Source organism: Monodon monoceros, unplaced genomic scaffold (genome assembly GCF_005190385.1).
Source record: "Monodon monoceros isolate NGI ecotype Baffin Bay Population unplaced genomic scaffold, NGI_Narwhal_1 Super_Scaffold_12, whole genome shotgun sequence".
Classification (NCBI taxonomy): domain Eukaryota; kingdom Metazoa; phylum Chordata; class Mammalia; order Artiodactyla; family Monodontidae; genus Monodon; species Monodon monoceros.
Genome location: NW_021703768.1, coordinates 156,281,241 through 156,307,671, shown reverse-complemented (window position 1 = coordinate 156,307,671; position 26,431 = coordinate 156,281,241). Strand labels below are relative to the sequence as shown.

Below are 26,431 nucleotides of genomic sequence, written 5' to 3'. Positions count from 1 at the left end.
AGTCCGAGTTTAGAAACTGCTGGCAGCCTGACCAGTTTCCTGCTGCTGAAACCTAATCACAGAAAGTTTGTGCTTGTCCTTTGTGGGTTTTCTTTTCATGTCCGTTTCCTAGTAATTCTTTTTAAAATTGAGACAAAATCACACACCTTAAAATTCATCCTTCTAAAGTGTATTCACAGAGTTTTACAACCACCACCTTTATGTAATTCCAGAACGTTCCATCACCCCAAAAGGAAGGCCCATCCCCATCAGCAGTCACTCCCTCACCTCCTTCCCAGCCCCTGACAACCAGGAACCCACTCTCTGTGTCTGTGGATCTGCCTGTCCTGGATGTTTCCCATCAGTGGACTGACTGTGTGTCCTTCTGTGTCTGGCTTCTCTCACTGAGCATCGTGTTCTCAGGGTCCGTCCACGTTGTTGTGAGTGTCAGGGCTTCACCCCTTTGCGTGGCTGAGTGATGCTCCCGTGTGTGGAGGGACCATGTGGTGTTTATCCGTCATCCGCTGGTGGACACTTGGGTTGTGTCCACCTTTGGCTGCTGTGGACGTGTGTCTCCGTTGCCTCTGGTGGGCACCTGGCAGTGGAATCAGGGTCATGGGGTGACTGTGACTGTTTTCCGAGGACGCTGCCCCATTTCGCGCCCCCACCGGCCGTGTAGGGGCTCTGATTTCTCCAGCTCCTCCCCACACTGGTCCCTAATGGCTTTGTGGGTCCAGCCGTCCGGGGCGGGTGTGAAGTGTGTCCCGCTGGTTTCGGGTTGCGTTTCCCCGTTGCCTGACAGTTTGCGTGTCCTTCCTCCCCTTGTTGCCATTTGTACACATTCCTCACCTGCGGCAGTGGCCGCTGGCCATGTTCCCCCCACTTCCTCCGCCGGCTGTGGGCTGGAGACAGGTGAGGGCTGCAGCATTGGGCCGAGGTCTCCCTGACCCCAGGGACCCTCCCCAGTCAGAGCTCTGGGGTGCTGGGCAGCCTCAGGGAGGCCCATGGGCCCGCTTGCTCCTCTCGGCGGCGGATCCGCACAGAACCGTCCTGGGATGGGGGTGATGGAAAGAAACAAGCAGGACGGGCACCAGGCCTCAGGGCTTTGTGCCCCCCGCCACTGGCCCTGTCTGCGTCCTGCCCTCTGTTCTGGGCTGCGGGTTGCAGGGGCTGACGCAACAGGGAAGAGCAGCGTTTCGGGCACAGCCAGGCCGCTTGCCAAGGCTGGAGGAGGAAGAGCAGGGCGGGGCCTGGGGCCCCATGGGGACGGCCCTCCAGGTGTGGCCACAGCACAGGCAAAGGCCCTGGGGCGGGCCCTGTGAGGCACTGGAGGCGGGCTCTGGGACAGTGAAGGTCCAGGCTGAGGAGCTGAGGGCAGGCTCAGGAGGGCGTGGGGGGCACGGAAGGGGCAGCCAGCCTAGGTTTCCTCCCTGCGACGCAGGGGCCTCTGAACTTCGAGTCATGCTGTGGGCATCCCAGGGGCAGCCGTGGTCCCTGCCAGGCCCAGCTGGGCACGTGCTTTGGGGGGACAGTGGTCTGGGGGAAACTGAGGCCATGGCCAGGAGAGCGCCCGGGGCAGGCAGGGGGCGAGCCAGTGGCAGCCCGCGGGCGTTGTTGACAGCCGTCTGTGGTAGATTCCGCCCCGTTCAGTAATTCTCCGCGCTTTGCCAGTAATCGTCCTGACTTACCAGGCAGGCATCATTTCCTGAAAGTCAGCCGGCCTTAGGGGAAGTAGGCGCAGGCGGTGACTAAACCAACATGCAAATGCGGCCGGGCGGGCTGAGGGCTGAGGGCCGGCGGGCTGAGCCGCCCGTGGTCATGAGGCAGCTGCTCCCACCGCTTTCTCGGGACCCGGCGGCCACCATGTCCCAGCTGCGCTTCTGGCTGCAGTTTGCAGCCCTCGGCAAGGTAACCCTGGGCTCCTGCCTTGCGAGGGGGGCCGGGCTGGGAGGGCCCGTGGGAACCGCCCGGAACAGCCGGGCTGGGGGCGGGGGGGAGGGCTCCCCCAGCCTGCTCCGTCTGTTTTTGGCAGCGAGGATGACCCCGCTGGAGTTTTCCGAGCAGAACCACGTGGAATGTGGGGACAGCCAGGGAGGGCAGGGGGCTGCAGGGGGCTGGAGCCGTCCCACCTGGAGTCTTGTGGGCGCTCCGTGTCCTGGGATGGTGGCAGTGGCTCTGTGGGGCATGGTTTGAGACGGGCTCTGATTGGACAGGTAGGATCGGTCCCCATCCCTCCGTCTCTCTGTCCCGCTGTCCCTCCTCAGGGCCCCTGCCCAGGGCCAGTGAGAGGACCTGTGTCCGAAGAGTGTTTCTGGGGTCACTTTCCTGGCTGGGAGGGGGTGCTGAGCAGACCCAGAGCCGGGTCCAGCCTGGGGGCCATCCTGTCCCAGCCTGCTGGGCGGTGGCAGAGATGAGGTGGGGGGGGTCACTGCATGGGCAGCTCCTCGCTGGTCCAGGGTCCCCGACATGCTGAGAGGCAGTAAGCACAGTGGGCGACCCTGTGCCCTCCTGGCCCCCCAGAACTGTCGGGGTAACCAGCCAGCTCCCCCGCATTGGGGCCTACAGTGGGAAGAGTGGGGGCAGGGGGGCCTGGGATCCCGGAGGAGTTCCAGGTGGGGACGCAGGTCGGGAGGTGAGCCCGGGGAGGGGTGGACACAGGCTGCTGGGTTGGGGGCTCTGGTGAGGGCCTGGGAGCTGCGGCCCTGCCGTGACTGGGCCCTGGGGACCCAAGGAAGGTGATTCTGGGTTTGGGTCATCTTGGAGGTCTCCTGTGGCTGCTGGGAGTCAGGTCCCAACACTGGCAGGCAGCCCACCAGGGGGGTCCACTCTCACTCCCATCCAGCCACCCGCCCTCCACGGTGGGGAGGGGGAGGGAGAGGGACCTCGGGAGCCCCACCCCCACCCCCTGGGGACCCAAGTGAGGCCCACCTCCCTTTGCCTCCAAGGATCCAGGGGCCCCCAGATGATGCCAGCTGCCCATCAGGGCGTCTGGTGGAGACGGTGTCCACAGACTGGGGAGAGAGCACCCACTTTCTTAATAAATTATATTTTTTAGAGCAGTTTTAGATTTACAGAGAGGCTGTGAATCAGTTCAGAGGGACCCCGTGTGCCCACGACCAGCCCCTCAGCACCTCCCGCAACCCAGCTGATGGGCCCGTGTTCATACGTCGTCCTCAGGGCCCCAGAGTCCACGCTTCCCCACGTCGCCTCTGCCCCAGTAACACTGTGGCACCAGGGCCCCCAGGCTGTGCCGGTGTCGCCCGCTCTCCTGGGGTGGGCTGGGGCCCTGGGCAGTCGTGGGGAGCCCAGCCTGGGACTCCTGCAGGACGTCCCCAGTTTGGGTTTGTCCGGTGTTTTCTCGTGGTCACACTGGGGCCATGGGTTCCCTGGGGGAGACCTCGGAGGGGAGGTGCCCTTCCCAACCGTCACCCCAGGGGTCCCTGCTGCTGAACTTGACCTGACCTCCTGGCTCCTCCACGGGGGGCTTCTTCACCTGCGCGCTGTCCTCCTGGGAAGGGTCTCCATGCTCAGCCCTCACACAGGGTGGCCCCCGAGCGCCCCTTTCAGCCCCTGCCTCTGCCAGCTTCGGGGCTGGCCCCTGAGGTCCCGCCCGGCTCCCTGCCCACTGCCCAGTGACTGTTTCACCTTTGGGAGGCAGGCCCACCTCTCAGGGCTCCAGGGTCATCGTCACCCTGACCAGGCTCGGCGGCGCTCGCTGGGAGGGCCACGCTGGTTCCAGAGGGACTTTAGCAAAGACAGCTGTCCCCGACTGTACGCGGACCCCACCCCAGCCAGCCTTCGGAGTCTCTGGGGGTCACTACCCCATGTCACTTCATGGGGTCTGGGCAGCCAGCTTCTGCAGCCCACCCTTCCCTGGCGTTGTCCACCAGACTCGGGATGTGCCACCTCTGACCCCAGCTGACCGGGGGTGGGGTAGGGAGCAGGCCTCAGGGTCAGCAGAGCCAGACCCACTGCCGCCGCTTCAGTGTCCCCCGAGATGGATGCTCTGGCCTGTTGAGTCGCCAGGCTCTCGCATGGGGGTGCAGCGTGCCCCAAGGAGCATCATGGAGCACCTGTTCCCTGCTCTGGGGTTGGCATCCCCCTCCTGCTTCTTCCCAGGCTGCTGCCCGGGCCTGAGCTGGTCCTGCTAGGCACTGTCTGCCACGCCCCCATCTCCTCGCCTGGACTTGCCCAGTCGCCAGGTCCTGCAGCTGCAGGCGGTGGGGGGAGGTTGGGGTCTGCCCCCCTTCCGTGGGACCAGACTGCGTGTGGCTAGGGGGCAGGGACCAGGAGGGGCCTGGCGGATAGAGCGCCCTCCTTGCAAACCGCCGGAGCCAGGGCACCCCGGGCAGTGGGAGGCGTCCACAGGGGGCCCCCAGCCTTATACCAGCTGAGCGGGCCCCACCCCTTCCTGCCAGGCCCGCTGTCGTTTTCGCACAGTGCTCTCAAGCCTGCCTGTTGGGGGCTGTGCACGCACCAGCATCTGAGCACGGGGTCCTGGGGAAGCTGGACAGTGTTGCCTGGAGGTCCCCGTACCCCAGGGCGTGGGGGGCTGATTCCCATGCAGATCAGTCGGAGGGGAGCCCCAGAAACACGGCCCTTGAGGGGCTGTGGGGCAGGACTGGGAACTGGCTGAGATCAAGGACCTGTTCTCGGTGACCTGGGACTGCGGAGACCTGCCCTCCACCCCCAGAAGCCAGCTCAGCTGTGGCCTCCAGGCCCGAGCTGGTCACATCGGGTGGACCCTAGGCCCAGGCCCCCCCTTCCTCCCCAGAGTCCACTGATCTGAGCCCCTGGGGCCCCGAGACCCCCACTGGTCAGCCCTGCCCACCCTCCTGGCTTTCTCTCACTGGTTAGTGGGACACCACACCCTCTGTCCCAGCCCGCCCGGCTGGGGGCTCCCAGAGGGCCGCTCTCCCTCCTCCTTGGCCCCTGCCCTGCTTGGGAAATGCTCCCGTTGATGGGCCCACTGAGGCCACAGCCCACCTGGCTCCACCCATGGCAGGCAGGCGGGGGTGGGGGGTTACCTCCCTGGGGGGCTCGGCTGAGGGCTGCCCCACATCTGAGCCTGGAGGGGCTAAGGGAGGTGGGGGGCCTGCACCTTCCCCAGCTCTGGGCACAGGGGGCTGTGCTGCACTGCCCTCCCCAGGTGGCAGGCGGTGTGGGCACCGTGACCCAGCGGGGCACTGCAGGGGACCCTGGTCCAGAAGCCCCAAGGGGCTCTCTCTGCATGTCCCCACGTCCAGCACAGGCCAGGCACACTCAGGAGCTCCATGCCTGCGACCAGGGCTGGGAGGGAGGGAGGCCGGTACGGGACCCCCCGGCGCTGCACCTGATTCCCTTTGTTTATTTATTTTTATTTATTTATTTTGGCTGCGTTGGATCTTCGTTGCGGCACGCAGGCTTCTCTCTAGTTGTGATGTGCTGGTTTTCTCTCTCTAGTTGTGGCATGCGGGCTCCAGGGCGCGTGGGCTCTGTAGTTTGCGGCATGCGGGCTCTCTAGTTAAGGCGCACAAGCTCAGTAGTTGTGGCGTGCGGGCTCAGTTCCCCACCCAGGGATCGAAGCCCCGTCCCCTGCATTGGAAGGCGGATTTTCTACCACTGGACCACCAGGGAAGTCCCCCGATTCCCTTTAAATTTAGGTTTAGAAACTGTAACCTCCACAGCAGCAGATGTCTCCTGAAGCTGTGGCGGTCCGTGCGTCCTGGCATCCCTACACCGGTGTCACCTCCTCCATGGGGATGGGCCAGGGCAGGCACGGGGTGTCCATCACCTTCTCCCGGTGTCCCCTGAGTAGAGTCCAGCGCAGAGCCTGTGGGGTCTGGTTTCTCTCACCTCCACTTGCCTTTTTCCTTTTTTCTTTTCAAACAGCTTTATTGATACAGTTCACATATTGTAAAACTGACCCATTTGAATTGCATAATTCAGTGTTTCCAGTGCATTCACAGAGTCGGGCAACCATCACCTCTGTTTAGTTCCAGAACATTCTCATGGCCCCAAAGAGAAGCCCCGTCCCCATCAGCAGTCACCCCACACCCTCCCCAGTCCCTGACAACCAGGAACCCCCTCTCTGTCTCTTTGGATCTGCCTGTTCTGGACGTTTCCCATCAGTGGAATCACACACCGTGGGTCCTTCTGTGTCTGGCTTCTCTCACTGGGCGTCGTGTTCTCAGGGTCCGTCCACGCTGTAGCGAGTGTCAGTGCGTCACCCCTTTCTGTGGCAGAGCAGCATCCACCGTGTGGCTGGGCCTCACAGCTGCCCTCACCCGGCCTGTCTTGCAGGACTCCTCGTACCTCGATGACCTCTCCAATGCCTCCATCTTCTCCTCGTCCGTGGACTCCCTCTCGGACATCGCAGACACACCTGACTTCCTGCCCGCCGACAGCCTCAGCCAGGTGCCCACCATCTGGGACGTGAGCACTGGCCCCTCCACCCACGACAAGGTCAGTGTGCCCCATCCTCGGCCGAACAGACACGGAGGAGGGTGTCGCTCGAGGGTGCTCATGTCTCCCATGTAGGCCAGAAGATGCAGGGGCTCCCCAGGGGGAAGAGGGGCTCCGGGGAGCCCGGCATACACTAGTGGACACCGGTGGGCATATGCCTAGATGCCCTGACGGGTTCAGTGCCCATGAAACCCCCGGGCCCTCGGGAAGGGTCTGGGCCCAGTCTGGGGCTGGCAGGGGGATACGAAGTGCCCAGAGTAGGTGCGGCAGGCGACCCAGGCCCATCCTCGCCTCGCCAGGGCCCTCCTACCGGTTCCCAGCCTCCCAGGAACCTGAGGCCCGGGCGGGCAGCTGAAACGCCACGCCCACTGCTGCTGCGGCCAGCCCTGCCTGCGGGAACCTGAGTCAGCCTTCCAGGAACCTGCGTCTGCAGCTGTTTGTTTGTTTTCGTTAATTCAAAAAAAAAAAAGGGAGAGGGAATTGAGAGTAGGTTTCAGACCTCCCTGTACCTCACTTCCATTTCATTTTCGTTTCAAAAAAACTTTGTGTTTTTTTTCCTTCCAGTTTTATTGAGATATGATTGACATTCAGCAGTAAGTTTAAAGTGTACATACAGAATGGTGATTTGACTTGCATACATCATGAAATGATGACAAGTCAGTGAACATCCATAGTCTCATATAGATACAGAATTAAAGAAATAGAGGGAATTCCCTGGCGGTCCAGTGGTTAGGACTCGGCACTTTCACTGCTGAGGGCATGAATTCAGTCCCTGGTCAGGGAACTAAGATCCCACAAGCCACACAGTGTGCCCAAAAAAAAAAAAAAAAAAAATTAAAGAAGTAAAAACCGTATTTTTTCCTTGTGCCGAGAACCCCTAGGGTTTACTTTAAGAACTTTCATATATAACATACAGCAGTGCAAATTCTATTTATCGTGTTTTACGTTGCATTCCTAGTACCTGTTTATCTAGTACTTTATGTATCCCAAGTACTTATGTATCTATCAGATCTAGATGGGCGGGCAACAGGAAGGAGGCCGGTGGCCAGCTGAGGGGCTTGAGGACCACAAGGCGAGCCCCCCTGGAGGCCGGGGGGCCCATAGAGGCACTTCCTCCCCACCTGTGGCCTGCAGTCTCATGCCTACTCTCCCTGCCTCTCCCCTCCAGCTGTTCCTGCCCAGCGGGCCATTTACAGGCCTTGAGGACCCTGTGTCCTCTCTCTCCAGCACTCCACTTCTCGTCAGCTACCAGGTGAGCCAGGCCCCTTCCCTACCCCTGCCCATCCCTCCTGGGGATCAGGGAGGGCCACTCCCTCAGGCACCTGCTGTATGCGGGCCCTGGGCCGGCTTAGAAGCATGGTCTTCCCATTATACAGATGGGGAAACTGAGGTCCCAGGGAGGCATCATGCGAGGAGGGGGGACCTCTCCCTATTGCCCCAAGTCATTGGGCTGGCTGGTGGACCAGGCTCCTGATCCGGGCAGGGAGGCTGGCGTGGTGCAGGGGACAGTACTGTCCCCAGCATGACAGCACCTTGCCCTCAGTCTCAGAGTCACCCCGAGGAGGACGACGAAGCTGAGGAGGATGAGGCGGAGGAGCTGGGCCACGCGGAGACCTACGCCGACTACGTGCCATCCAAGTGTGAGTGTGCTGTGGGAGAAGACCCCCAGCAGCGATCACCGGGCTGCACAGCCTCACGGGGTCTGCGTCCTCCGGCCAGGGGCGCCCATCTCCGGGGTCCCTGAAGGTCCCAGGGCCCCTTAAACTGCCAAGGCAGGTGTGGGAGCTGTGGGCGGGCTCCGGAGGGGCGGTTCTGTAATCGGGGTTGTGCTCCTCACTCGGCACATAGGCGGAGGGGGCAGTGGAGAGGTCAGCCGCCTTCCTGCTCTGCATCGATGGGCCACGCCCCCAACCCTGTCCAGACCACGCCCCTGACCTGCCCCACCGCCCCCATGCCCCTCTAGCCAAGCTTGGGAAGCAGCACCCGGACCGCGTGGTGGAGACCAGCACTCTGTCCAGCGTTCCGCCGCCGGACATCACCTACGCCCTCGCCCTGGCCTCCTCCGACAGCGGAGCCCTTTCCGCCTTGCAGCTAGAGGCCATCACCTACGCCTGCCAGGTGATCCCAGGGTCTCCCAGCAGGTCTGCGTCCGGCGTGGGGGGGTCTCAGTGCCCACCCTGACCCTGCCGCACGCTGCCCCCCGTCTCCTCCCCCACCCCCGCAGCAACACGAGGTCCTGCTCCCCGGTGGGCAGCGCGCGGGCTTCCTTATCGGCGATGGCGCGGGTGTGGGCAAGGGCCGCACGGTGGCCGGCATCATCCTGGAGAACTACCTGCGGGGCAGAAAGAAGGCCTTGTGGTGAGCTGTCCCTCCCTGGGCATGGGGTGGGCCGGCAGGTGGGCAGGGGGTTCCTGAAGCCTGCTGGCCCGCACCCGCAGGTTCAGCGTCTCCAATGATCTCAAGTACGATGCGGAGCGCGACCTTCGGGACATCGCCGCCCCTGGCATCGCGGTGCACGCGCTGAGCAAGGTGGGTGGCCCGCAGCCCCCCGCCTGGTAGGGGGTCCCGGAGTGCGGGCGTGGCTATTCCCCGGCGCCCACCGATGCCTGGCCCTCTCCCCAGATCAAGTACGGCGACAACACTACCTCAGAGGGCGTCCTCTTTGCCACCTACTCCGCCCTGATCGGGGAGAGCCAGGCAGGCGGGCAGCACCGCACGCGCATCCGGCAGATCCTGGAGTGGTGTGGGGAGGCCTTCGATGGCGTGGTATCCTGGCCGTGATGCGGGGGCGGGGCCGAGCGCAGGGGGCCGGGAGGGGCGGAGCCGAGTGCAGGGGGCCGGGAGGCCTTGGTCCTGGCCGGTGCCGGAGGGTGCGGAAGCGCGGGAGGAATTCCCGGAAGGGAGGGCCTGGTGGCGCAGGCTCGCCCTCAGGGCCAGCTGTTACCCGCCCCTGGCCGTCTGGCTCAGCCTCCTGGCTCCAGCCGGCCAGACCCGTAACCACAGGGTCGGGGTGGTGTTTGCTGCGACACCGCGGGCGGCGGGGCCCGAGGTCTGGGGGCGCAGAGCACTTCCTCCCCCGTCCTTGTCCGGCCCCCAACCTGGTCCCACCCAGGCTCCGTCGGGGCGGGGCGGGAGGCAGTCCAGGAGAGCCAGAGCACAGCTAGGCCAGAGGCCCCGCTGCTCTAGCTCTGCCAGCTGCTGTGGGTCCCAGGCCCTTCCTGACTGGGCCGAAGCCCCAGGCGTCTCCCTCCTTTGCTTTTCAGCCTGAGATCACTTTCTTTTTGCTCCCACCGAACTGTAGGAAACAAAGCATAGGAAAGTCCACCAGGGACTACCCTGGTGGTCCAGTGGTTAGGACTCCCTGCTTCCGATGCAGGGGGCACGGGTTTGATACCTGGTTGGGGAACTGAGATTTCGCAAGCTGCCTGGTGTGGCCAAAAAAAAAAAAAAAAAAAAAAGAGGAATGTCCATCAAGCTGTAGGAAAAAGAAGTATAGGGGACTATAAGCTAGAGTCTGATGTGTGTCTGGTGTTAACGTTTTCTTGTTTCACACATTCCTCTTACCAGTAACAGCCTTCAGGCCAATCCCCCTCGGCCTTCTCCCCAGCTGCTCCCCCCCTACACACACACACACACACACACACACACACACACACACACACACACAGAGGGGCCACAGCTTCCCCTGCGGATTTCTGCAGGGGCCCTTAGAGGACCCTCGGGCTCTATCTCCCTGGGATTCACCCTTGTTCTCAGAAGTGGGGTGAGTGCACTTTCCCGAAGCTCCCCTCGCCCCCTCTGATGAGACAAGGCCTGTGGGCCCTCTGTTCACGAGGCATAGTCTGTTCAGAGCTCCCATGAGCCAGAAGAAGCAGCAGGGTTACTGATGCTACACCTCGGGGGCTGCCTGATGGCATCGGGCTAACCTCACTCACGTTTCCGCTGATCCTCCGTCGAACCCCTGTACCTACGTGTGGACACGTGCGCATGCATGTGGCACTCACACCTTGCCTTTCAGGTAGGTTCGTGACAGACATACTTGTCTGTAACTTGTGCTTTTTCCCCTGAAGACATTAAGAACTTTCTGTGTCTTCCAATTCCTGTCCACATTGTTCGGGGCCTAGAGGCTGTTTCCCTCTGGCTTTGGTGGCCTCACACACCCCAAGGACCCCACCCTGTGGCCAGATCCCCCCAGGCACCTTCCGGAGTTCCCCCCAACCAGGAAGGGACCACCTAGGGTGTCGTGGTGGGTCTGTGGGGCGGCCCGCCTTCCAGAACAGTCCTTAACCCACGCCCACCCCAGATTGTGTTTGACGAGTGCCACAAAGCCAAGAACGCCAGCTCCACCAAGATGGGCAAGGCCGTGCTGGACCTGCAGAACAAGCTGCCCCTGGCCAGGGTGGTCTACGCCAGCGCCACAGGTGAGGGGCCTGGTCATCGATGAGCGAGTGATGCCTGCCCTGGCGCAGCTGTGTGTGGGAGAGAGTGGGGGGGGGCGTCTGGTCTGCAGCCCAGCTCCTGCCAGGTCCTGTTCTCAGACACCAACCCCTGTCAGGGGCCTCCCTTCTGCCAGCTGGCCGTGGGCACTTTCCCGAGAGCCTCAGGTCCCCATTCCTGGCCCTCGTGCCATTTCTGGGGCCACACCTGAGGCCCCTGACCTTCGCAGGTCGGAGGAGCTGACGGTGGCTCCCCCTTCCCCCAGGTGCCTCTGAGCCCCGGAACATGATCTACATGAGCCGCCTGGGTATCTGGGGCGAGGGCACACCCTTCCGGACCTTCGAGGAATTTCTGCATGCCATCGAGAAGAGGTGCGCGCTTTACCCCGTGCCCATCCCCCACATGATGGGAGCGGGGGCCAGGTGTCACCCTCACCCCTGCCCATGCTCCTCTGGCAGCCAGAGAGATCTTAAAATGCAAATCCTATCCTTCTTCTGCCTAGTACTTCCCATCGGTCTCGGGGGGAAAGGGCCTCCTCCCCACTTTTCCTGCTCCCGCGCAGGCCCCACCTTGGTCCAGGCAGACTACCTTCTGTCTGTTTCCAAGGCCCACCAGGCCCTTGGTGACCACAGGGCCTTTGCAAGTGCTCTCTGCTCCATGCACCTGGCCCTTCCTCGCTCTCCAGGGCTCAGTGCTGGGTGACAGCCCCTCCCCGGGTTGCTCTGTCCCTGGGTGGGGCCTAGCATGTGGTCCCAGGCCGTTGCCCAGGCAGCCTGTGTTCACCTGCAGGGGTGTGGGCGCCATGGAGATCGTGGCCATGGACATGAAGGTCAGCGGCATGTACATCGCACGCCAGCTCAGCTTCTCTGGCGTCACCTTCCGCATCGAAGAGATCCCGCTGGCCCCGGCCTTCGAGCACATCTACAACCGGGCGGCCCTGCTGGTGAGCCTCTGACTGAGTGGACAGCCTGCATGTCCCCTTGGAGTTACGCCCCCGTCACCTTCAGCGTCTGCCCTTAAGACACCACAGGGATTAGTCAGACTGGACAGGAGGGAGCACCTGGCCCACCCGCCTCGGTCTTTGGCAGGAGCCCAGCATCTTGATCCTGTTCAAGTTGGGGATTCTGTACGGACTGTACGCCCGCATCCCCGCCTCCCCTCCCCACGATTTCGTGAGCACATTGCCCCCAGGACAGAACCCAGAGCTGGTGGCCATTTTCTGTCTCCGTGGGGCCGTCCTGGGCGCTGCGGGGTGGGAGCACCTCCCTGGACCCACCTGCTTGATGCCTGGATCCCCCCAGTGTGACAGCCACAGATGCCCCAGACATGGCCCGGTGTCCCCTGGGGGCAGGACCACCCCAGCGAGACCCTGGTCTGAGGTGTGGAGAGTCAGAGGCCGCTGGCAGGGAGCTGGCAGGGAGGGTATCCCCGCTGCCTCCGGAGGCGGTGTCCACCCACCCCTGGGCTGCACGAGCGCCATTCCACCACGGTCTCACCAGCATCACACTTGTTGTTTCTTAACATTTCCGACCGTCCAGCTATTGCCAGGGCCTCCTTGTTGCTCTACTTACAGCCCCCCTTCCCTGGCCCACATTTCCACGGGGCGGGGGCAGCCGGGGTCCGGGCAGAGACGGTGGTAGTGAGCTCAGCCAGGTGTGTCATTTCAGTGGGCCGAGGCCCTGGGCGTGTTCCAGCAGGCAGCCGACTGGATCGGCCTGGAGTCACGCAAGTCCCTGTGGGGCCAGTTCTGGTCGGCCCACCAGCGCTTCTTCAAGTACCTATGTGTTGCCGCCAAGGTGCGCCGGCTGGTGGAGCTGGCCCGGGAGGAGCTGGCCAGGGACAAGGTGAGCTGGGCTGTGCCGGGCCCCCTGCATCCCTGTGTCAGGGGCGAGTGGGCAGAACCCGGCACGCCGTGTCAGCCTCAGGATCGCAAAGGAGCCTGCGTGTGGCTGGGCTGAACCCGCAAGGATGGGGCTGGTGAGGGCAATGCTGAGGCCCGGAAGGTTCTGGTCCCGCCTTACCCCAGGCTCCCCGTGTGCAGGCTGGGCTGGCGAGTCCCAAGAAAGAACAGGGCAGAGGATGGGGGTGGGGGTCCGGGAGCTGAGGCTGGCTGTGGGCTGCCAGGTGGACTTTCCAGGTAGATCTGGGCTTGTCGGGGCCTGGCAGCCCGAGGGACACGGGGGTGGGAGAAGGGAGAGACTGAGGCCCGCCCTGGGTTTCGGCTGCTGGGACAGGGCCGGTGTGGGGCCTGGGGCTTCCCTGGGGGCCCCTCTGGGGCCCACACTCCGGGGCTGGTGGGCAGGCCTCTGCTCACCGCCACCCACCCCCGCAGTGCGTGGTTATCGGGCTGCAGTCCACGGGTGAGGCGCGTACCCGGGAGGTGCTGGGCGAGAAGGAGGGCCAGCTTGATGGCTTCGTGTCCGCTGCCGAGTGAGTGATGCCTGCGGCCCGGTGGGGAGGGTGGGGGCTATGCCGGGGACCCCTTCCTGTGCGACCCACCCTGGGGCCGACCTGTGGCCTGGCCCTGCCTGTATTCCCAGCCTAGGGAGCGCCCCGGTCCTAAGTGACCTTAGGCCCATCTCGCATCGTAAAGCCAGAAAGGGTAACCGTGGGGACCCCAGGACTCGGAGGGCGCTGGCCGAGGGTCCCAGGGCTTTAGAATGAGGCTTCCCGGTGCCTGCACCCACCCCCCCTCCCCACGTGGGAACCGTGCCGTTTCAAGGACGACACTGATTTTAGGGACTGGCCTTGCTGGTCCCCGAAGCCCCTGGCCTCCCTTCCCACCCTGGGTGAGGGTCCCAGCACGAGGCCCCTTGCCTGGCTCACCTCATCCTGGCCCCTCCCCCTCAGCCCAGCATCACCTCCCTTCCCCTGGGACCCCATCCTGGGAGCCTCCCCCTCGGCCCGTCAGCGTGTGTGGGCAGAGCTGTGGGCCCTTTGACGGCGGGAGCCCCACCCAGCTTCCCACCCACGCTCCGTCCATTGCCCACCACGTGGGACCCCCGCCCCCCTGTCCTTGCAGCTCCTTTCCCCTCCCACGCGCCTTCTCTGAGTCCCTGCACCCAGACCCACCCGCGGGGCCCCCTGGCACTGGGTGTCCCCACCAGAGCAAACCCACACACGGGACCCAACCCCTCCAGGTCTCCCAGCGAAAATAAACTCTGCTTCTCACTTTCAGAGGCGTCTTTCTGTCGCTAATTCAGAAGCACTTTCCTTCAACCAAGAGGAAGCGAGAGAGAGGACCGGGCAGTAAGCGAAAAAGTAAGCGCCTGCCGCCCGCCTGGACCTCGGGCGCCTTGTGGCCTCCTCCCTTGCTCCTGCCGCCTCCCTCCGGCCTCCCTCCTTTCTGAGCCTTGATCTGGGTCAGGCTGTCACTCCCGCTGCCCCCTCTGCTGCTGGCTGCACAGCCACGTGGCCTGACCCCTGATGCCCTCCCCAACCCTCCAGGGCAGCTTGCTCAGTCAGCTAAAAACCCCAGCGCTGCAGGATGGGGGTGTGGCTAGCGCATCCCCACGGCCTCTAGCCTCACCTCCAGAAGGCGGGGCCTCGCGCTCTCCAGGTGAAAGTGAACCGGAGGCCAGAACCACACTGGTCCAGGGACTAGGATGGAGCCCTTAAAAGCACCCCGGGATGGGGGAGTGGCCTCATAGCACCTTCTGGCATGCACTGCCCGCTGTTCTAGGCAAAGGCTGAGCATCCACGCCCAGGGGGGAAGTAGGGCTCAGAGAGGCCAAGCAACTTACCTGAGAGTACACGGCCAGCCTTGGGGGCCCAGTCCTGCTCCTCCCACTTCCTGGGACCGGCCTCCTGGGTGTCCTGGATGGTAGCTTAGTTACGTAGGCCCCTGGACCATCACCCCATCAGGGCCTGGGCTCATCCTCTGGCCGACCCACCCAGGGCCACCCTGTGAGGGTGGGCGTGTGGCCTCCCCAGGCACCACCCGAGGACACACTGCCGTGTCAGGAAGTCTGGCAGGGATGTTAGAGGTGCCCCTTTACGCTGTGCCCTGGCCACCAGCAGAGCCCAGACCTGCCAAAGGTGGATGGAGCAGGGGGCTCTGGCCCTGAGCCCTGACCATCCTGGCACCCGGGCCTGTCCCCAGACCGTGCCGCCAGGACAAAGGCGCGGGGCCAGGCGGCAGTGACCCCTGGCTGCTCCCCTGCAGGGCGGCCGCGGGGCCGTGGGGCCAAGGTGCCCAGGCTGGCGTGTGACGCAGCGGGCGTGATCCGCGTCAGTGACGACAGCAGCACGGAGTCGGACGGCGGCCTGGACAGCGACTTCCACTCCTCCCCCGAGTCCCTGATGGATGATGACGTGGTCATCGTGGACGCCATTGGGCTCCCAGCCGACGACCGCGGTGAGGGCCGCGGCCACCCCCATGCCCTCCCCCCAGGTCCTCCTCCCACGTTCCTGCTTCTCAGGCTCCGAGTGCGGGGGTCGGGGCGCGCGGCTGGCAAGGGCTGGTGGGGCTTAGGGAGAAGGTTCTGGACCCCTGGCTCAGCCCCGCTCCCCAGAGACCCCCGTCATCCTCAAGGGCCAGGGCTGGGAACAGGGCCGTGGGCAGGCGGCCTGGACAGTCCCCGTTGACCCTCTGGCCCCACAGGCCCCCTGTGTCCCCCACCACGGGACCTGCACGGCCCCGGTGTCCTGGAGCGGGTGGAGCGGCTGAAGCAGGACCTGCTGGCCAAGGTGCAGGTGCTGGGCCGGGAGCTGCCCGTCAACACCCTGGACGAGCTCATTGACCAGCTCGGGGGTCCGGAGTGCGTGGCGGAGGTGAGCTCTGGTGCTCCCTGGTGGCCAGCTTGGCGGTGGCGGTGGAGCCGGGGGGGTGGGGGTGGGGGTGGGGCGGTGCTGCGGCTGCTGGGTCCAGCGTCCCGTGTCCTGCACTACCCCTTCAGCCACTGCCGCCCAGCTCCATGCCCACCTCCCCCCCACGCCCACCTCCCCCGCACGCCCCCCTGGGCCAGGGCTCCCAGGCCTGATCCCCGACCCCGTCCCCCACCCTGTTCCCGCTCCCGTCCTTCTTGCCCCCTGTGCTCCTGTGCTCTTTCCTGGGACGTCCCTCTGGTGCCACCTCAGTTTCATCTTGGCTCAGGTGGCTGGGTTGCCATAAAAAAACTTAGGAAGATGGCAGTTAACATTCCTGCTGATGGCCCCGTGGGCACCCGAGCCTGGCAAGAGGCCGGGTCCTGGCAGCCCCCTGCCACACACACCCAAGAGCGCCAGGGTCCCAGGTGGGGGGACAGGGAAACTGAGGCCCACGGGGACCAGCCCCTGGGCGACCACAGCGGCTGACAGCCTGTCCCCTTGCCCCCACCACGGCCACAGATGACTGGCAGGAAGGGCCGCGTGGTGTCCAGGTCCGACGGGACGGTGGCCTTCGAGTCCCGGGCGGAGCAGGGCCTCTCCATCGACCACGTGAACCTCAGGGAGAAGGAGCGCTTCATGAGCGGAGAGAAGGTGGGGTGCGGGGCTGTGCCTGGAGGGCACCCCTGTGCACCAGGGCATGGGCTGGGAGGCACAGGGGTCCCGAGCGGCTGGCTGGAGGACCACCAGCTGTGTGTGGGGGTGTGTGCTGTGCTCCTGTGCCTGTGTGGGGCCCTCACAGCGCCCCCCGGCCAGCCCCGCCTTCAGCCTGAGTCCCACGCGCCCGGTGTTGGTGCCTGGCCCACCGCTTCTCTGGGCTGCCCCGTGGGAGCTGATGTCCACAGGGCAGGCAGACCCTCCAGGGGTGACCCGGGATGGTCCAGATTCCATTCTAAGCCTTCGGAGACACCTTCACGGACACACACGTCTGAACTTCCTGTGTGGGTCCCCCCAGGTGCAGCCGGTTGAGCCAGGGCACGCAGGGTGCGGGGCGAGGAGGAGCAGGCTGCCCGCCCTGCCGCCCCACAGACCTGTCCCCGTCCACGTCCCTCTAGCTCGTGGCCATCATCTCAGAGGCCTCCAGCTCCGGCATCTCCCTCCAAGCCGACCGCCGGGTACCGAACCAACGGCGCCGGGTGCACATGACGCTGGAGTTGCCCTGGAGCGCCGACCGGGCCATCCAGCAGTTTGGTGAGCCCCGCCCCGCCCCAGGCCGCCCCACCCCGGGGCGTGCCTGGTCCCTAAAAGCCCTCTCTGCCTCCAGGCCGGACCCACCGCTCCAACCAGGTCTCCGCGCCCGAGTACATCTTCCTCATCTCAGAGCTGGCCGGGGAGCGCAGGTTTGCCTCCATCGTGGCCAAGAGGCTGGAGAGCCTGGTGAGCCTGTGGGCGGAGGGGGGGGGCTGGGTGTGGGACTGGGCGGGGAGGCTCCCTGGGGAGGGCGGAGGGCGCAGGGAGGAGCACCAGGTGGGCAACGTGTGACCGCTTCCCCCATCCCGGGCAGGGGGCTCTGACCCACGGGGACCGCCGAGCCACCGAGTCCCGTGACCTGAGCAAGTACAACTTTGAGAACAAGGTACCCGAGGTGGGAGAGCCCAGGAGAGGAGGGTCCTCGGGGTGCCAGGACCCCGAGACCTGGGGTGCCCCAGCCTCTGATGCGGCCCACGGCCCTCACCCCTCCCCACAGTACGGCGCCCGGGCGCTCAGCTGCGTCCTCACCACCATCCTAAGCCAGACAGAGAGCAAGGTGCCGCTGCCCCAGGGCTACCCTGGAGGGGACGCCGCCTTCTTCCGTGGTGAGTTGGTGGACCCTCCCCACACCGCAGGGGGACACGGGTCATGAGGGGGAGGCCCCGTGGGCTGGGGCGGGCAGGCGTGCGAGGCTCTCCCTCCCCACAGACATGAAGCAGGGGCTGCTGTCCGTCGGCATCGGCGGGCGCGAGTCCCGGTCCGGCTGCCTGGACGTGGAGAAGGGTGAGTCCCATGCCCCCGGCCCCGCACCTCCCGGGTGGGTGGACGGGGGGTGCCGGCTGGACGCAGCCTGAGGCCCCCTGTCACCAGCAGACTGCTCCATCAGCAAGTTCCTCAACCGCATCCTGGGGCTGGAGGTGCACAAGCAGAACACGCTCTTCCAGTACTTCTCCGACACCTTCGACCACCTCATCGCCGCCGACAAGAAGGAGGGCAAATACGACATGGGCATCCTGGGTGAGCCCCGCTGGGGATGCCCTTCCTCCCGGGCCCGGGCCCCCAGACCAGCCGCTGACCCCACTTGCCCTCCCCAGACCTTGCCCCTGGCATTGACGAGATCTACGAGGAGAGCCAGCAGGTGTTCCTGGCCCCCGGGCACCCGCAGGATGGGCAGGTGGTCTTCTACAAGGTGAGCGGCTGCACCCGCCCGCCCCACCCCCTCCCCTCACCCCCACCCCCCCCTGATGCCTGCGTGTCCGCAGATCAGCGTGGACCGCGGCCTGAAGTGGGAGGAGGCCTATGCCCGGTCGCTGGAGCTGATGGGCACCCACGACGGCTTCTACCTCTCCTACAAGGTGGGCCCCCCAGCAAGCCCCCGGCGCACCCCCACGGGCAGGACCCTGGCTGGTGGGCCGGGAGGGGAGGGCGGCGGGCTGCGCGGGTCCGCACACTGTGGGGACCCCTGCCCAGCACGTGCGGCGCAGCCCCAGCCTCACACACGCCCCCACCCAGGTCCGCGGCAACAAGCCCAGCTGCCTGCTGGCCCAGCAGAACCGCGGCAAGCTCTTCACCGTGTACAAGCCCAACATCGGGCGGCAGAGCCAGCTGGAGACCTTAGACAGCCTGTGCCGGAGGTTTCACCGGGTAGGCCCCGACGGCCCCGCAGTGCGCCCCCACTGTGCCCCTGGCGCGCCCGTCTTCTGCAGCCCCCAGGCTGGCCCTCCACCTCCATGCTCCGCTGCCCTGGCCGCCAGGTGCAGGATGAGCGGGCCTGGGGCCTTCGGACCTCCTGTTCCCCACCTGCGCGCTGGGGGGCATGGACAGGCCGCGGTCCAGGGGCTCAACCGGCTGTGTCCACAGGTGACAGCGGAGGAGGCCAGAGAGCACTGGGAGAGCAGCTACACCTTCTCGCTGACTCACTGCAGCCACACCACATGGTGAGGGCCCAGGGCAGCCCGGGGGGAGTGGGGGGGGGGGTGGGGGGGGGCTCGCCCACGCCCATGCCGCAGCTGGTCTGAGCCGTGGTCCCCGCGCAGGAACCGGCACTGCCGGCTGGTGCAGGAGGGCAAGGACTGCGCGCAGGGCCTGAGGCTGCGACACCACTACATGCTGTGCGGGGCCCTGCTGCGCGTGTGGGGTCGCATCGCCGCCGTCATGGCCGATGTCACCAGCAGCAGCTACCTGCAGATCGTGCGCCTCAAGACCAAGGACAAGAAGAAGCAAGTTGGTGAGCGGTGGGCGCAGGCGGGGTTGGGGAGGGGGGTGTCCCGCCGGGAGGGGGCGCCCTGCCCCGCCCCGCCCCGCCCCGCCCCTCGGGCCCTGACCGCCAGCCCCGCCCCCACCCCGCAGGCATCAAGATCCCCGAGGCCTGTGTGCGCCGCGTCCTGCAGGAGCTGCAGCTCATGGACACCGATGTGAAGCGCAAGCAGGCGCGCGCCCAGGGTCTCCCCGCGCTGCCGCCCGCCCCACGCCCGCTCGCGCTGCCCTGCGGCCCTGGCGAGGTCCTGGACCTCACGTACAGTCCGCCGGCCCAGGCCTTCCCGCCGCCCTCGCCCTTCGCCTTCCCGGCCCCGGCCCCCGGCCCCGGCGGCCTGCTGCTGGGTGTCCCCGACGCCCCGGCTGACCCCGCGGCGCTCCTGCACCAGGGTTGCGACATCAACTTCAAGGAGGTGCTGGAGGATATGCTGCGCTCCCTCAATGCCGCGCCGCCCCCTGAGCCCCCCGGCCTGCTGGGCGCCGGCGGGGGGGCAGCAGGCGCGCCGGAGGGCAGCGGGGGCGCCGAGCGGCAGAGCGTCATCCAGTTCAGCCCCCCCTTCCCCAACTCCTAGGCCCCGGGGCATCCTTCCCGCACGAAACTTATTTATCTATAATAGGCGCCCTGTCTACACCGGGGAAGCGGGTGGTGATTAGGGCCAACAGCCCTGCGGACTACTGAGAGGAGCAGGCAGGGCCCGGAGCCCTTTGAGGCGGGGCCAGGGTCCCTTCCTCCGGCCTCCCGAGGCCTCCACTGCAGTGCCTTCCCACCGGTGCCTGGGCAGACGCTCGAGACACTGCCGGCCCTGGGGGTGCCCTCCAAGCCCTGCCTGGTGGGCAGTGGCCATGCGCAGGCCCCACTCAGGACACTCAGGGGCCAGGCAGGGCCTGGGGGTGGGGGGCCTCCTCTGTGCCTCTGTCCTCTGCTGCCCCCTTCCAGGCCGGGGTTGGGGCTCCCACCCCACCCACCTTACCAGGCCCGGTCAGCCCTGAAATCCACAAAACTGGGTGGCCCCAAGAGCTGGAAACTCAGGAAACCCCAGGTGCTCAGGGCCCCACCGCCTCTGGGGGGCTCCGTGGGGCAGATCTTCTATTAATATATGCAACCCCCTCCCTGCTCTCTGTGCCCTAAATTATTGCCCAGCCACCTCTCCCAGGGCCTGGAATCTCCTGCGGAGCTGGTGGGTGGCCCCCTGGTTTCTATGTGTATTTATAATGAATTCAAGTGTATATATGTAAAGAGATCTTTTTTAAATATATGTGCCTTTTCACTACTTCCCAGGCTGTCTGCTGCTCTGGCCTGCAGGAACGGCGGGGAGGGGCCGTACGGTGGTCTGGGGAGGCTGCTGGCGCTCCCTCTGCTGCCTCACGCCACCCACAGCGCCTGGCCTTCTGGATGACCGGGGCCAGGCTCGGGGAGACACCCGCCCCAGGAGGCTGTTTGTCCGCTGCGTGGTCCTGGCACCAGGATAGCAGGCCAGCTGCCTCTGCACTGGCCGTACCAGGCCCCAGGCGTCTTGGAGCAGACACTGCTGCCTCCTGCCCACCGAGACGTGAGCCGCCTGGGCTCGTTCAGAACCCTGTGTTCAGGACTGCGGGCTCTGCCTTGGTTTCTTTCCAGGTCTTCCTCGGGGTGTTTGTTGGTTGAGGCAGGCGGGGCAGCCTGGGGACAGGAGAGCCCAAGAGCTGGGCCCAGTCGGGAAGGCAGGACTGGACGCCAGGCCCTTCCTGGAAGCTGTGGGGAGCATGCCCGGCCTCTGGCCCGGAAATGGGAGGGGGCTGCCCCCAGCCAGGAGGCGGACTGGTGGGTGGGAGTCGGGAGACCCTGGTAGAAGCAGGCCCTGGTAGAGCGGCTCAGCCACTCTACAGCTGTGCCCCCCACAACTCTCACCAGGATGGCTCTCCTGAGGTGGAGGCAGGTAGGCTGTGCCCACCAGCCTTCCTGGGGGGGCTCTCTCTGCCAGGTGAAGCCCGTGGGCAGGCCTGGTGCAGACTCCGTGTCCTCACCGCGAGGCGGGCTTGGTGCCCAGCTGGGCCCAACGCCCAGCTCAGGTGCAATGGGCCTCCAGTAGGCAGGCCCACAAGGCCCAGGTCGCCTGACCCTCCCACCTGGGTACACTGGAGGAGACCGAGGCCCCCCGCGGGCCTAGAGCAGTGGGCCAGTCAGGAGGCAGCATCTCTGCCAGGATCAGCTCTGCCCTGGCTGGGCTGAGGAGATTAGCAGCTGGGGCAGCAGGGCAGGTGCAGCCCTCTGAACCCCGAGGGAACTCCACCTCCCACATCCCCCGCCCCCCAGCCTGGGGAGCTGACTACACCTGCACCTGAGCCCAGAGGGGCCTGGGACAAGACACCCCCCACCCCCCAAGTAAGCAAAAGCAACAAGCAAGTCAATTTGTATTGTGTGTTTTATTCCCACAAGGCAGCAGGGGGTGGGGTTGCCGAGCCGTGAGCCGGGCGGAGGAACCTTCCTCCGGCAGGGGTGCACGCCGGGTTCTCGGGTCTGCCCCACCAGGGGCTGGTTTTCAGGCAGACCATCATGGACGCCGGGTGGAAGGCTCCGAGGGGCACAGGCAGCAGGCTCGGGTTGGGGGAGCACGCTTGTGGAGCTAGAGGTAGCACGGCAGGTCCTTCTCTATCACCTGCGGGGGAAAGGGGGTCAGGGGCGCCTCTTCCCAGGGCCCTCCCGGGCAGGCTCCCCAACAGACACCTACCAGGGGCTCTTCCATGGGACCGTACCGCTTCACCACACAGCCGTTCTTGTCAATGAGGAACTGCAGGGGAGGCCGTGTCAGGACCCGAGGCCACCATGGGGCTGGGGCGAGCCAGCAGTCCCCATGCACCGCCCCATTTAGGTCAGGGCCAGGGACCCTCAAAGCAGCCCAGCTGTGGCTGGGTCTGTCCCCGTCCCCCAGGCCCCCAGCATGCCTTACCTTGGTGAAGTTCCATTTGATGGCACTAGAAAAGAAGCGTGAGATCGTGAGGAATCCCGTGGCAGCTGCAGACCCCCCCTTGCCCCCGGGGAGCCCTCCCCACCCCCCCCCCCCGCTCCCCGCCTCGGCCCCCAACTCACTTTCCCAGCATGCCCCTCCCCTTGGGCTGGACTTTCATCCACTTCCACAGTGGGTGGGCATCATCCCCATTCACACAGATCTTGCTGAACATGTCGAATTTGACGTTATGGCCAGCAGCGAACTCTTTGATCTCGGCGTTACTCCCTGGCTCCTGTGCAGACAGGGGTGCTGGGGTGAGTAGGGAGGAGCCTGTACTCCTTTGGCTCCCGCTTCCACAGAGAGTCTCTCTCCCCACGCCTGCACACAGGGACACAGGGACATCCAGGGCCAGGTATGACGCACCTGCTTCCCGAACTGGTTGCAAGGGAAGGCCAGGATCCGTAAACCACGCTCAGCGAATCGGGCGTGCAGGTCGACCAGCTGAGTGTAGTTTACCTCCGTCTTGCCTCATTGCGAGGCCACATTGGTGATGATGCACACGTAGTCCCTGGAGGCAGGACAAGGCGGTCAGGTCATGGCCGCGACCTTCCCCCTGCTCCCTCCACCAAGTGGGCAGGTACCCACCGGTACTTGTCCAGGTTAACCATGTGCCCGTCGATGTCCTTAGCTGAGAATTCGTGCATGGAGCGAGCACTGCGCCAGTCGTCGCGGGACGTGCACTGCAAGACAAGGGCATAACGAGTGGCCGGCGGACCTCGGGGCCTGGAGCCCGCGGCCGCCCGGCCCGCTCGCCCAGCTCGCTCGCCCAGCTCGCCGAGGGAGGAAAACCGGAGTCCTGGGGCAAGTAAAAGGGGAGGCTCCACCTCCTCAAAGGCGCACGCTCCCCTTCACAGCAGGGCACATTTGACCGTAGACACTGAGACCCAGGAAGTGTTCGGAACCCCGCCAGGTACCCCAGCGGGTGGGGACGCCGCCCGCGGGTGTGGGGGCCCCGCGCGCACCAGGTCTTGGGACTCGCTGCCGCAGCCTCTTTTCCCGGCCGCGGGCCCCACCTGCCCAGGGCTCTTGGGAGTCGGCGGAAGCCGGGGGCGCGCCCTCCTGCGACAGCACTTTCGAGCCCTCCGCCTCCGGGGGGCTCGGCGCCGCCGCCCGGCCAGCAACCGGCGCCGCTGCCTGCGACGACCCGGGGAGCCGGCGGCTGCGCGGCCCATGCCCGCCAGTCTCCGGCCGCACCTGTGCCCACCGAGCGCCGCGCCCAGGGGACAAAGGGTCGGTAGCCAAGGGCGCTGGGCCGCTCCTCTGTGACGCCACCGCGCGGGGCCCCGGGGCGCTTAGGGCGGGGGAGGGGCAGTGACGCCCCGTGGCGCGTGATCCCGGATTTCCACCCCGTCGGACACCCCCGCTCTCCGGGCCGCAGGCAGGGCTCCAGTGGCCAACGACGCCTCCCCCAGCTGTCCCGACGCTGCAGCTTCTGTGCGTCTGGGGCGCCCACCCGGGGGTCCCGACCGCCCAGCCCTGTCCCTGGTTCCCCACCGAGACTCGGACCGTGACCCCGGCCCGCGCGCTACCCACGGCCCCGACGGCCGCGGACGGGGCGCCGAGCGCTGTCCGCGCGCCCGAGGCCGGCGCCCCACGTCCAAGGTCGCCGCGGCCCCGCGCGCCGTAAGGCAGGCCGCGCGCCCGCCCAACGGCCAGTGGCGCCGCGCTCACCATGGTGCTGGCCAGGCCGGGCACGGCCAGGGCCCCGCAAAGAAGCGTCGGCTTCAGCAGACGACACAGGCGGTTGAAACTCATCGCGGCGGCAGCGGGGGCTCCCCCGGAGGCAGCGCTCCTCCCCTCGCCGAGCCGACCAATGGACGCGCGCCGGCGCGCCTCGCCTCCCTGCCCTAGACCACGCCTTCCAGCGCCCTCATTGGTTGGGTGCGTCGGCTCTGCATACGCGTGCCTGCGCCAGCCAATACGGGGCCGGGGGGGTGCTGGCTGGGCGGGGCCGGGGCCCGACGGCGGTTTTCGTCGCTGTGACTGCGCATGCTCATCGGCGGGCGGGTGGCAACGTAGACGCCAGCGGTGCGGTGAAGGCTTGCGAACAGTTATCTGCACTGAGGGATGCCCGACAACTTCAGATACTACTGGAAACCCGTGGCGGGGGGGAGGGGGAGGGGTGGGGGAGGGGTGGGTGGGCTGGCTCGAACTCTCAGAAAACTCGCCCCAGCTCATTGAAAACTGTTTTTTTGTTTTGGTTTTTTTGGGGTTTTTTTTGCGGTACGCGGGCCTCCCACTGTTGTGGCCTCTCCCGTTGCGGAGCACAGGCTCCGGACGCGCAGGCTCAGCGGACATAGGTCTAGCCGCTCCGCGGCATGTGGGATCTTCCCGGACCGGGGCACGAACCCGTGTCTCCTGCATCGGCAGGCGGACTCTCAACCACTGCGCCACCAGGGAAGCCCGTGGTTTTTGTTTTTAATGTAAATAAAACCACGCTGGGTGTCGGAGACCTCCCCACTCGGGCTGCGGTGTCGCTGCGAGGGCCTGGGGGTCACCTAAGGCGACAGCCCCGGATGGTGGCGTCCCTGCTGCAGGGTGCGCCGTCAGCACAGAGCCGAGTGTCGCCGCCCTTGGACACCGCCGCCTTAGCTGCTTATATAAGTGACACGTGAGCCCTGGGGAGGGCCGTTAGCAGTTTACCCTGTGGTCCCGCCCCCCTTTCTCCTGGAGGACGCGCAGGTGTGTGCTTTGCAAGGAAAGCGCCAGCCCAGAGGGATCTGTTGTCATTTGCAACGTGACACAGCGTGCGGTTCGGGTTGGGGCTCCCGCTGGCTTGGTTCCAAGCTCATTTCCACTCGAGGCTCAGGCGTTTGGCCACCGCCCAGACCCACCCCATTCTCGGGACCTGAGTCACAGAATTCCACACCGGCCTGGCTGCCCCCACCCCCAGCCGTGGCTGGACGTTGACCTGCGGCCAGGAGGGTGTTGTGCTGCCCGTGAACTTCTCTCTCCTTCTTGGACCCTCCCGGTGAACGTTTCTGCAGAGGCCTTGGGGGCAGGACTTTCGGGGCTGGGGTCCTTTGGGGGAGAAAATGAGCCCCCTCCCTCTGCCCCAACCCAGGCCAACCCAGGGCTTAGACGGCCGAGTTTGGTGGCAAAGGGGACAGGATCCCCGGGACCAGGTTGCTACATTCCTTCCTTGCCCAATAGCCTTCACGTGCTTCTCCCTCTCAGCCTGGTCACGAGGGACCGGCGACTTCTGAAGTCGTTTCTTGGCTGGGAGCTCCCATTATCTCAACTGGGTGCCTCACTTCTCAGGAAACCCCCCCCTCACTTCCGCCCCCTGGCAGCACTGGGTGTCAGGCCACCCTGGTGAGTCTGAGTGGCCCTTGGGAAGCCTCAGCTGTTCCCAGTTTCCCTTCAGCTGGTATCTGTAACTTTGTCGTGAAGATGGCCACCGGCTGGCTAATTACTTGAGGGTTTCCAGAAAAACAGCTCAGGGCGACCTTCCCTCCCCTTGGAGCCCACCAAGGGGGAGAGATGGAGCAAGGCCTCAGCCCATTCCTGACTTCAGGCCAGTTAAAATAAGAGCAGAACTGGGCAGGATGAGCTGCCCACTGTGGTCCCACTTGCTCTGAGATTTGTGCCTGGGTTTCACCGCTTTTCCACACTTTCCCCACTTTACAGAGGAGCAGTGGAATCCTGGGGAAGTCTCAAGGCTCCAGCGAGGCTCCCCTGTGGTGACCAAAGTGCCTGTGTCCCCCAGTGGGGACGCTGAGTTGCTTACCAGCCAGAGGCCTTTCCGGAACCAGGGCCTGATTTCTTCTTAGAAAAAAAAATGTTTTTAATTGAGTTAAAATCCACATAACATAAATTCACCATTTTAACCAAAGTGTACAATTAAGTCATTTCTAGTATATTCACAACGTTGTGGAACCATCACCACTATCTAATTCTAGAACATTCTCATCACCCCAGAAAGAAACCCCATCTGCATTTGTAGTCAACCCCCCAGCCCCTGGCCCCCACCGTCTACCTCCTGTCTCTATGAATTTGACTTCTCTAGGGACCTCATATGAGTGGAATCAGACAGTACTTCACTTTCTGTGACTGGCTTATATCATTCAGCACCCCAAAAAGTAACCCCCTGTCCCCATTACCAGTCTCCTCCAGCCCCCTCCCCCAGCCCCTGACAACCATGAATCCACTCTTTGTGGATTTGCCTGCTCTAGACGTTTCACATCATGTACTGTGTGGCCTCTTGCGTCTGGTGTCTCTCACTGAACATCACGTCTCCAGGGTTCATCCACGTTATAGTGTGAGTCAGT

The 26,431-nt window shown here is 65.0% G+C and overlaps 2 protein-coding genes across 5 annotated transcripts in view; one reads left to right on the top strand and one right to left on the bottom strand.

The window, feature by feature from the left end:
* Window positions 1–20,451, top strand: part of SBNO2 (strawberry notch homolog 2) — a 43,945-nt gene extending 23,494 nt beyond the window's left edge. The window contains exons 5-32 of one of the 3 annotated variants that reach the window (XM_029215988.1): window positions 6,262–6,423; window positions 7,592–7,675; window positions 7,967–8,063; window positions 8,387–8,541; window positions 8,648–8,781; window positions 8,862–8,952; window positions 9,046–9,189; window positions 10,727–10,844; window positions 11,126–11,231; window positions 11,650–11,803; window positions 12,528–12,704; window positions 13,193–13,290; window positions 14,039–14,121; window positions 15,026–15,217; window positions 15,464–15,633; window positions 16,189–16,320; window positions 16,782–16,917; window positions 16,991–17,103; window positions 17,231–17,302; window positions 17,414–17,522; window positions 17,626–17,700; window positions 17,791–17,934; window positions 18,012–18,106; window positions 18,180–18,272; window positions 18,430–18,561; window positions 18,778–18,854; window positions 18,954–19,144; window positions 19,267–20,451. In XM_029215988.1, the coding sequence (XP_029071821.1) occupies window positions 6,262–6,423; window positions 7,592–7,675; window positions 7,967–8,063; window positions 8,387–8,541; window positions 8,648–8,781; window positions 8,862–8,952; window positions 9,046–9,189; window positions 10,727–10,844; window positions 11,126–11,231; window positions 11,650–11,803; window positions 12,528–12,704; window positions 13,193–13,290; window positions 14,039–14,121; window positions 15,026–15,217; window positions 15,464–15,633; window positions 16,189–16,320; window positions 16,782–16,917; window positions 16,991–17,103; window positions 17,231–17,302; window positions 17,414–17,522; window positions 17,626–17,700; window positions 17,791–17,934; window positions 18,012–18,106; window positions 18,180–18,272; window positions 18,430–18,561; window positions 18,778–18,854; window positions 18,954–19,144; window positions 19,267–19,745 (3,813 nt within the window). In that variant the 3' untranslated portion in view covers window positions 19,746–20,451. Of the gene's footprint in view, window positions 1–6,261; window positions 6,424–7,591; window positions 7,676–7,966; window positions 8,064–8,386; window positions 8,542–8,647; window positions 8,782–8,861; window positions 8,953–9,045; window positions 9,190–10,726; window positions 10,845–11,125; window positions 11,232–11,649; window positions 11,804–12,527; window positions 12,705–13,192; window positions 13,291–14,038; window positions 14,122–15,025; window positions 15,218–15,463; window positions 15,634–16,188; window positions 16,321–16,781; window positions 16,918–16,990; window positions 17,104–17,230; window positions 17,303–17,413; window positions 17,523–17,625; window positions 17,701–17,787; window positions 17,935–18,011; window positions 18,107–18,179; window positions 18,273–18,429; window positions 18,562–18,777; window positions 18,855–18,953; window positions 19,145–19,266 lie in introns of all 3 variants that reach the window. The other 2 variants (XM_029215989.1, XM_029215987.1) reach the window with 2 other exon arrangements.
* Window positions 20,452–21,536: 1,085 nt separating this feature from the next.
* GPX4 (glutathione peroxidase 4) lies at window positions 21,537–23,957 on the bottom strand. Of its 2 annotated transcripts, none has more exons than XM_029215992.1 (7): window positions 23,832–23,957; window positions 22,746–22,840; window positions 22,524–22,668; window positions 22,241–22,392; window positions 22,101–22,125; window positions 21,882–21,941; window positions 21,537–21,809 (listed from the first exon to the last, which is right to left on the bottom strand). In XM_029215992.1, exons 1-7 carry the CDS (start codon window positions 23,913–23,915, stop codon window positions 21,777–21,779), a joined length of 594 nt encoding a protein of 197 aa, XP_029071825.1. In that variant the 5' UTR covers window positions 23,916–23,957; the 3' UTR covers window positions 21,537–21,776. The 2 variants fall into 2 exon arrangements, with proteins under 2 accessions (XP_029071825.1, XP_029071824.1); XM_029215991.1 differs by lacking the exon at window positions 23,832–23,957 and adding an exon at window positions 23,174–23,347 and having other exon boundaries at window positions 21,556–21,809.
* Window positions 23,958–26,431: the final 2,474 nt, after the last annotated feature.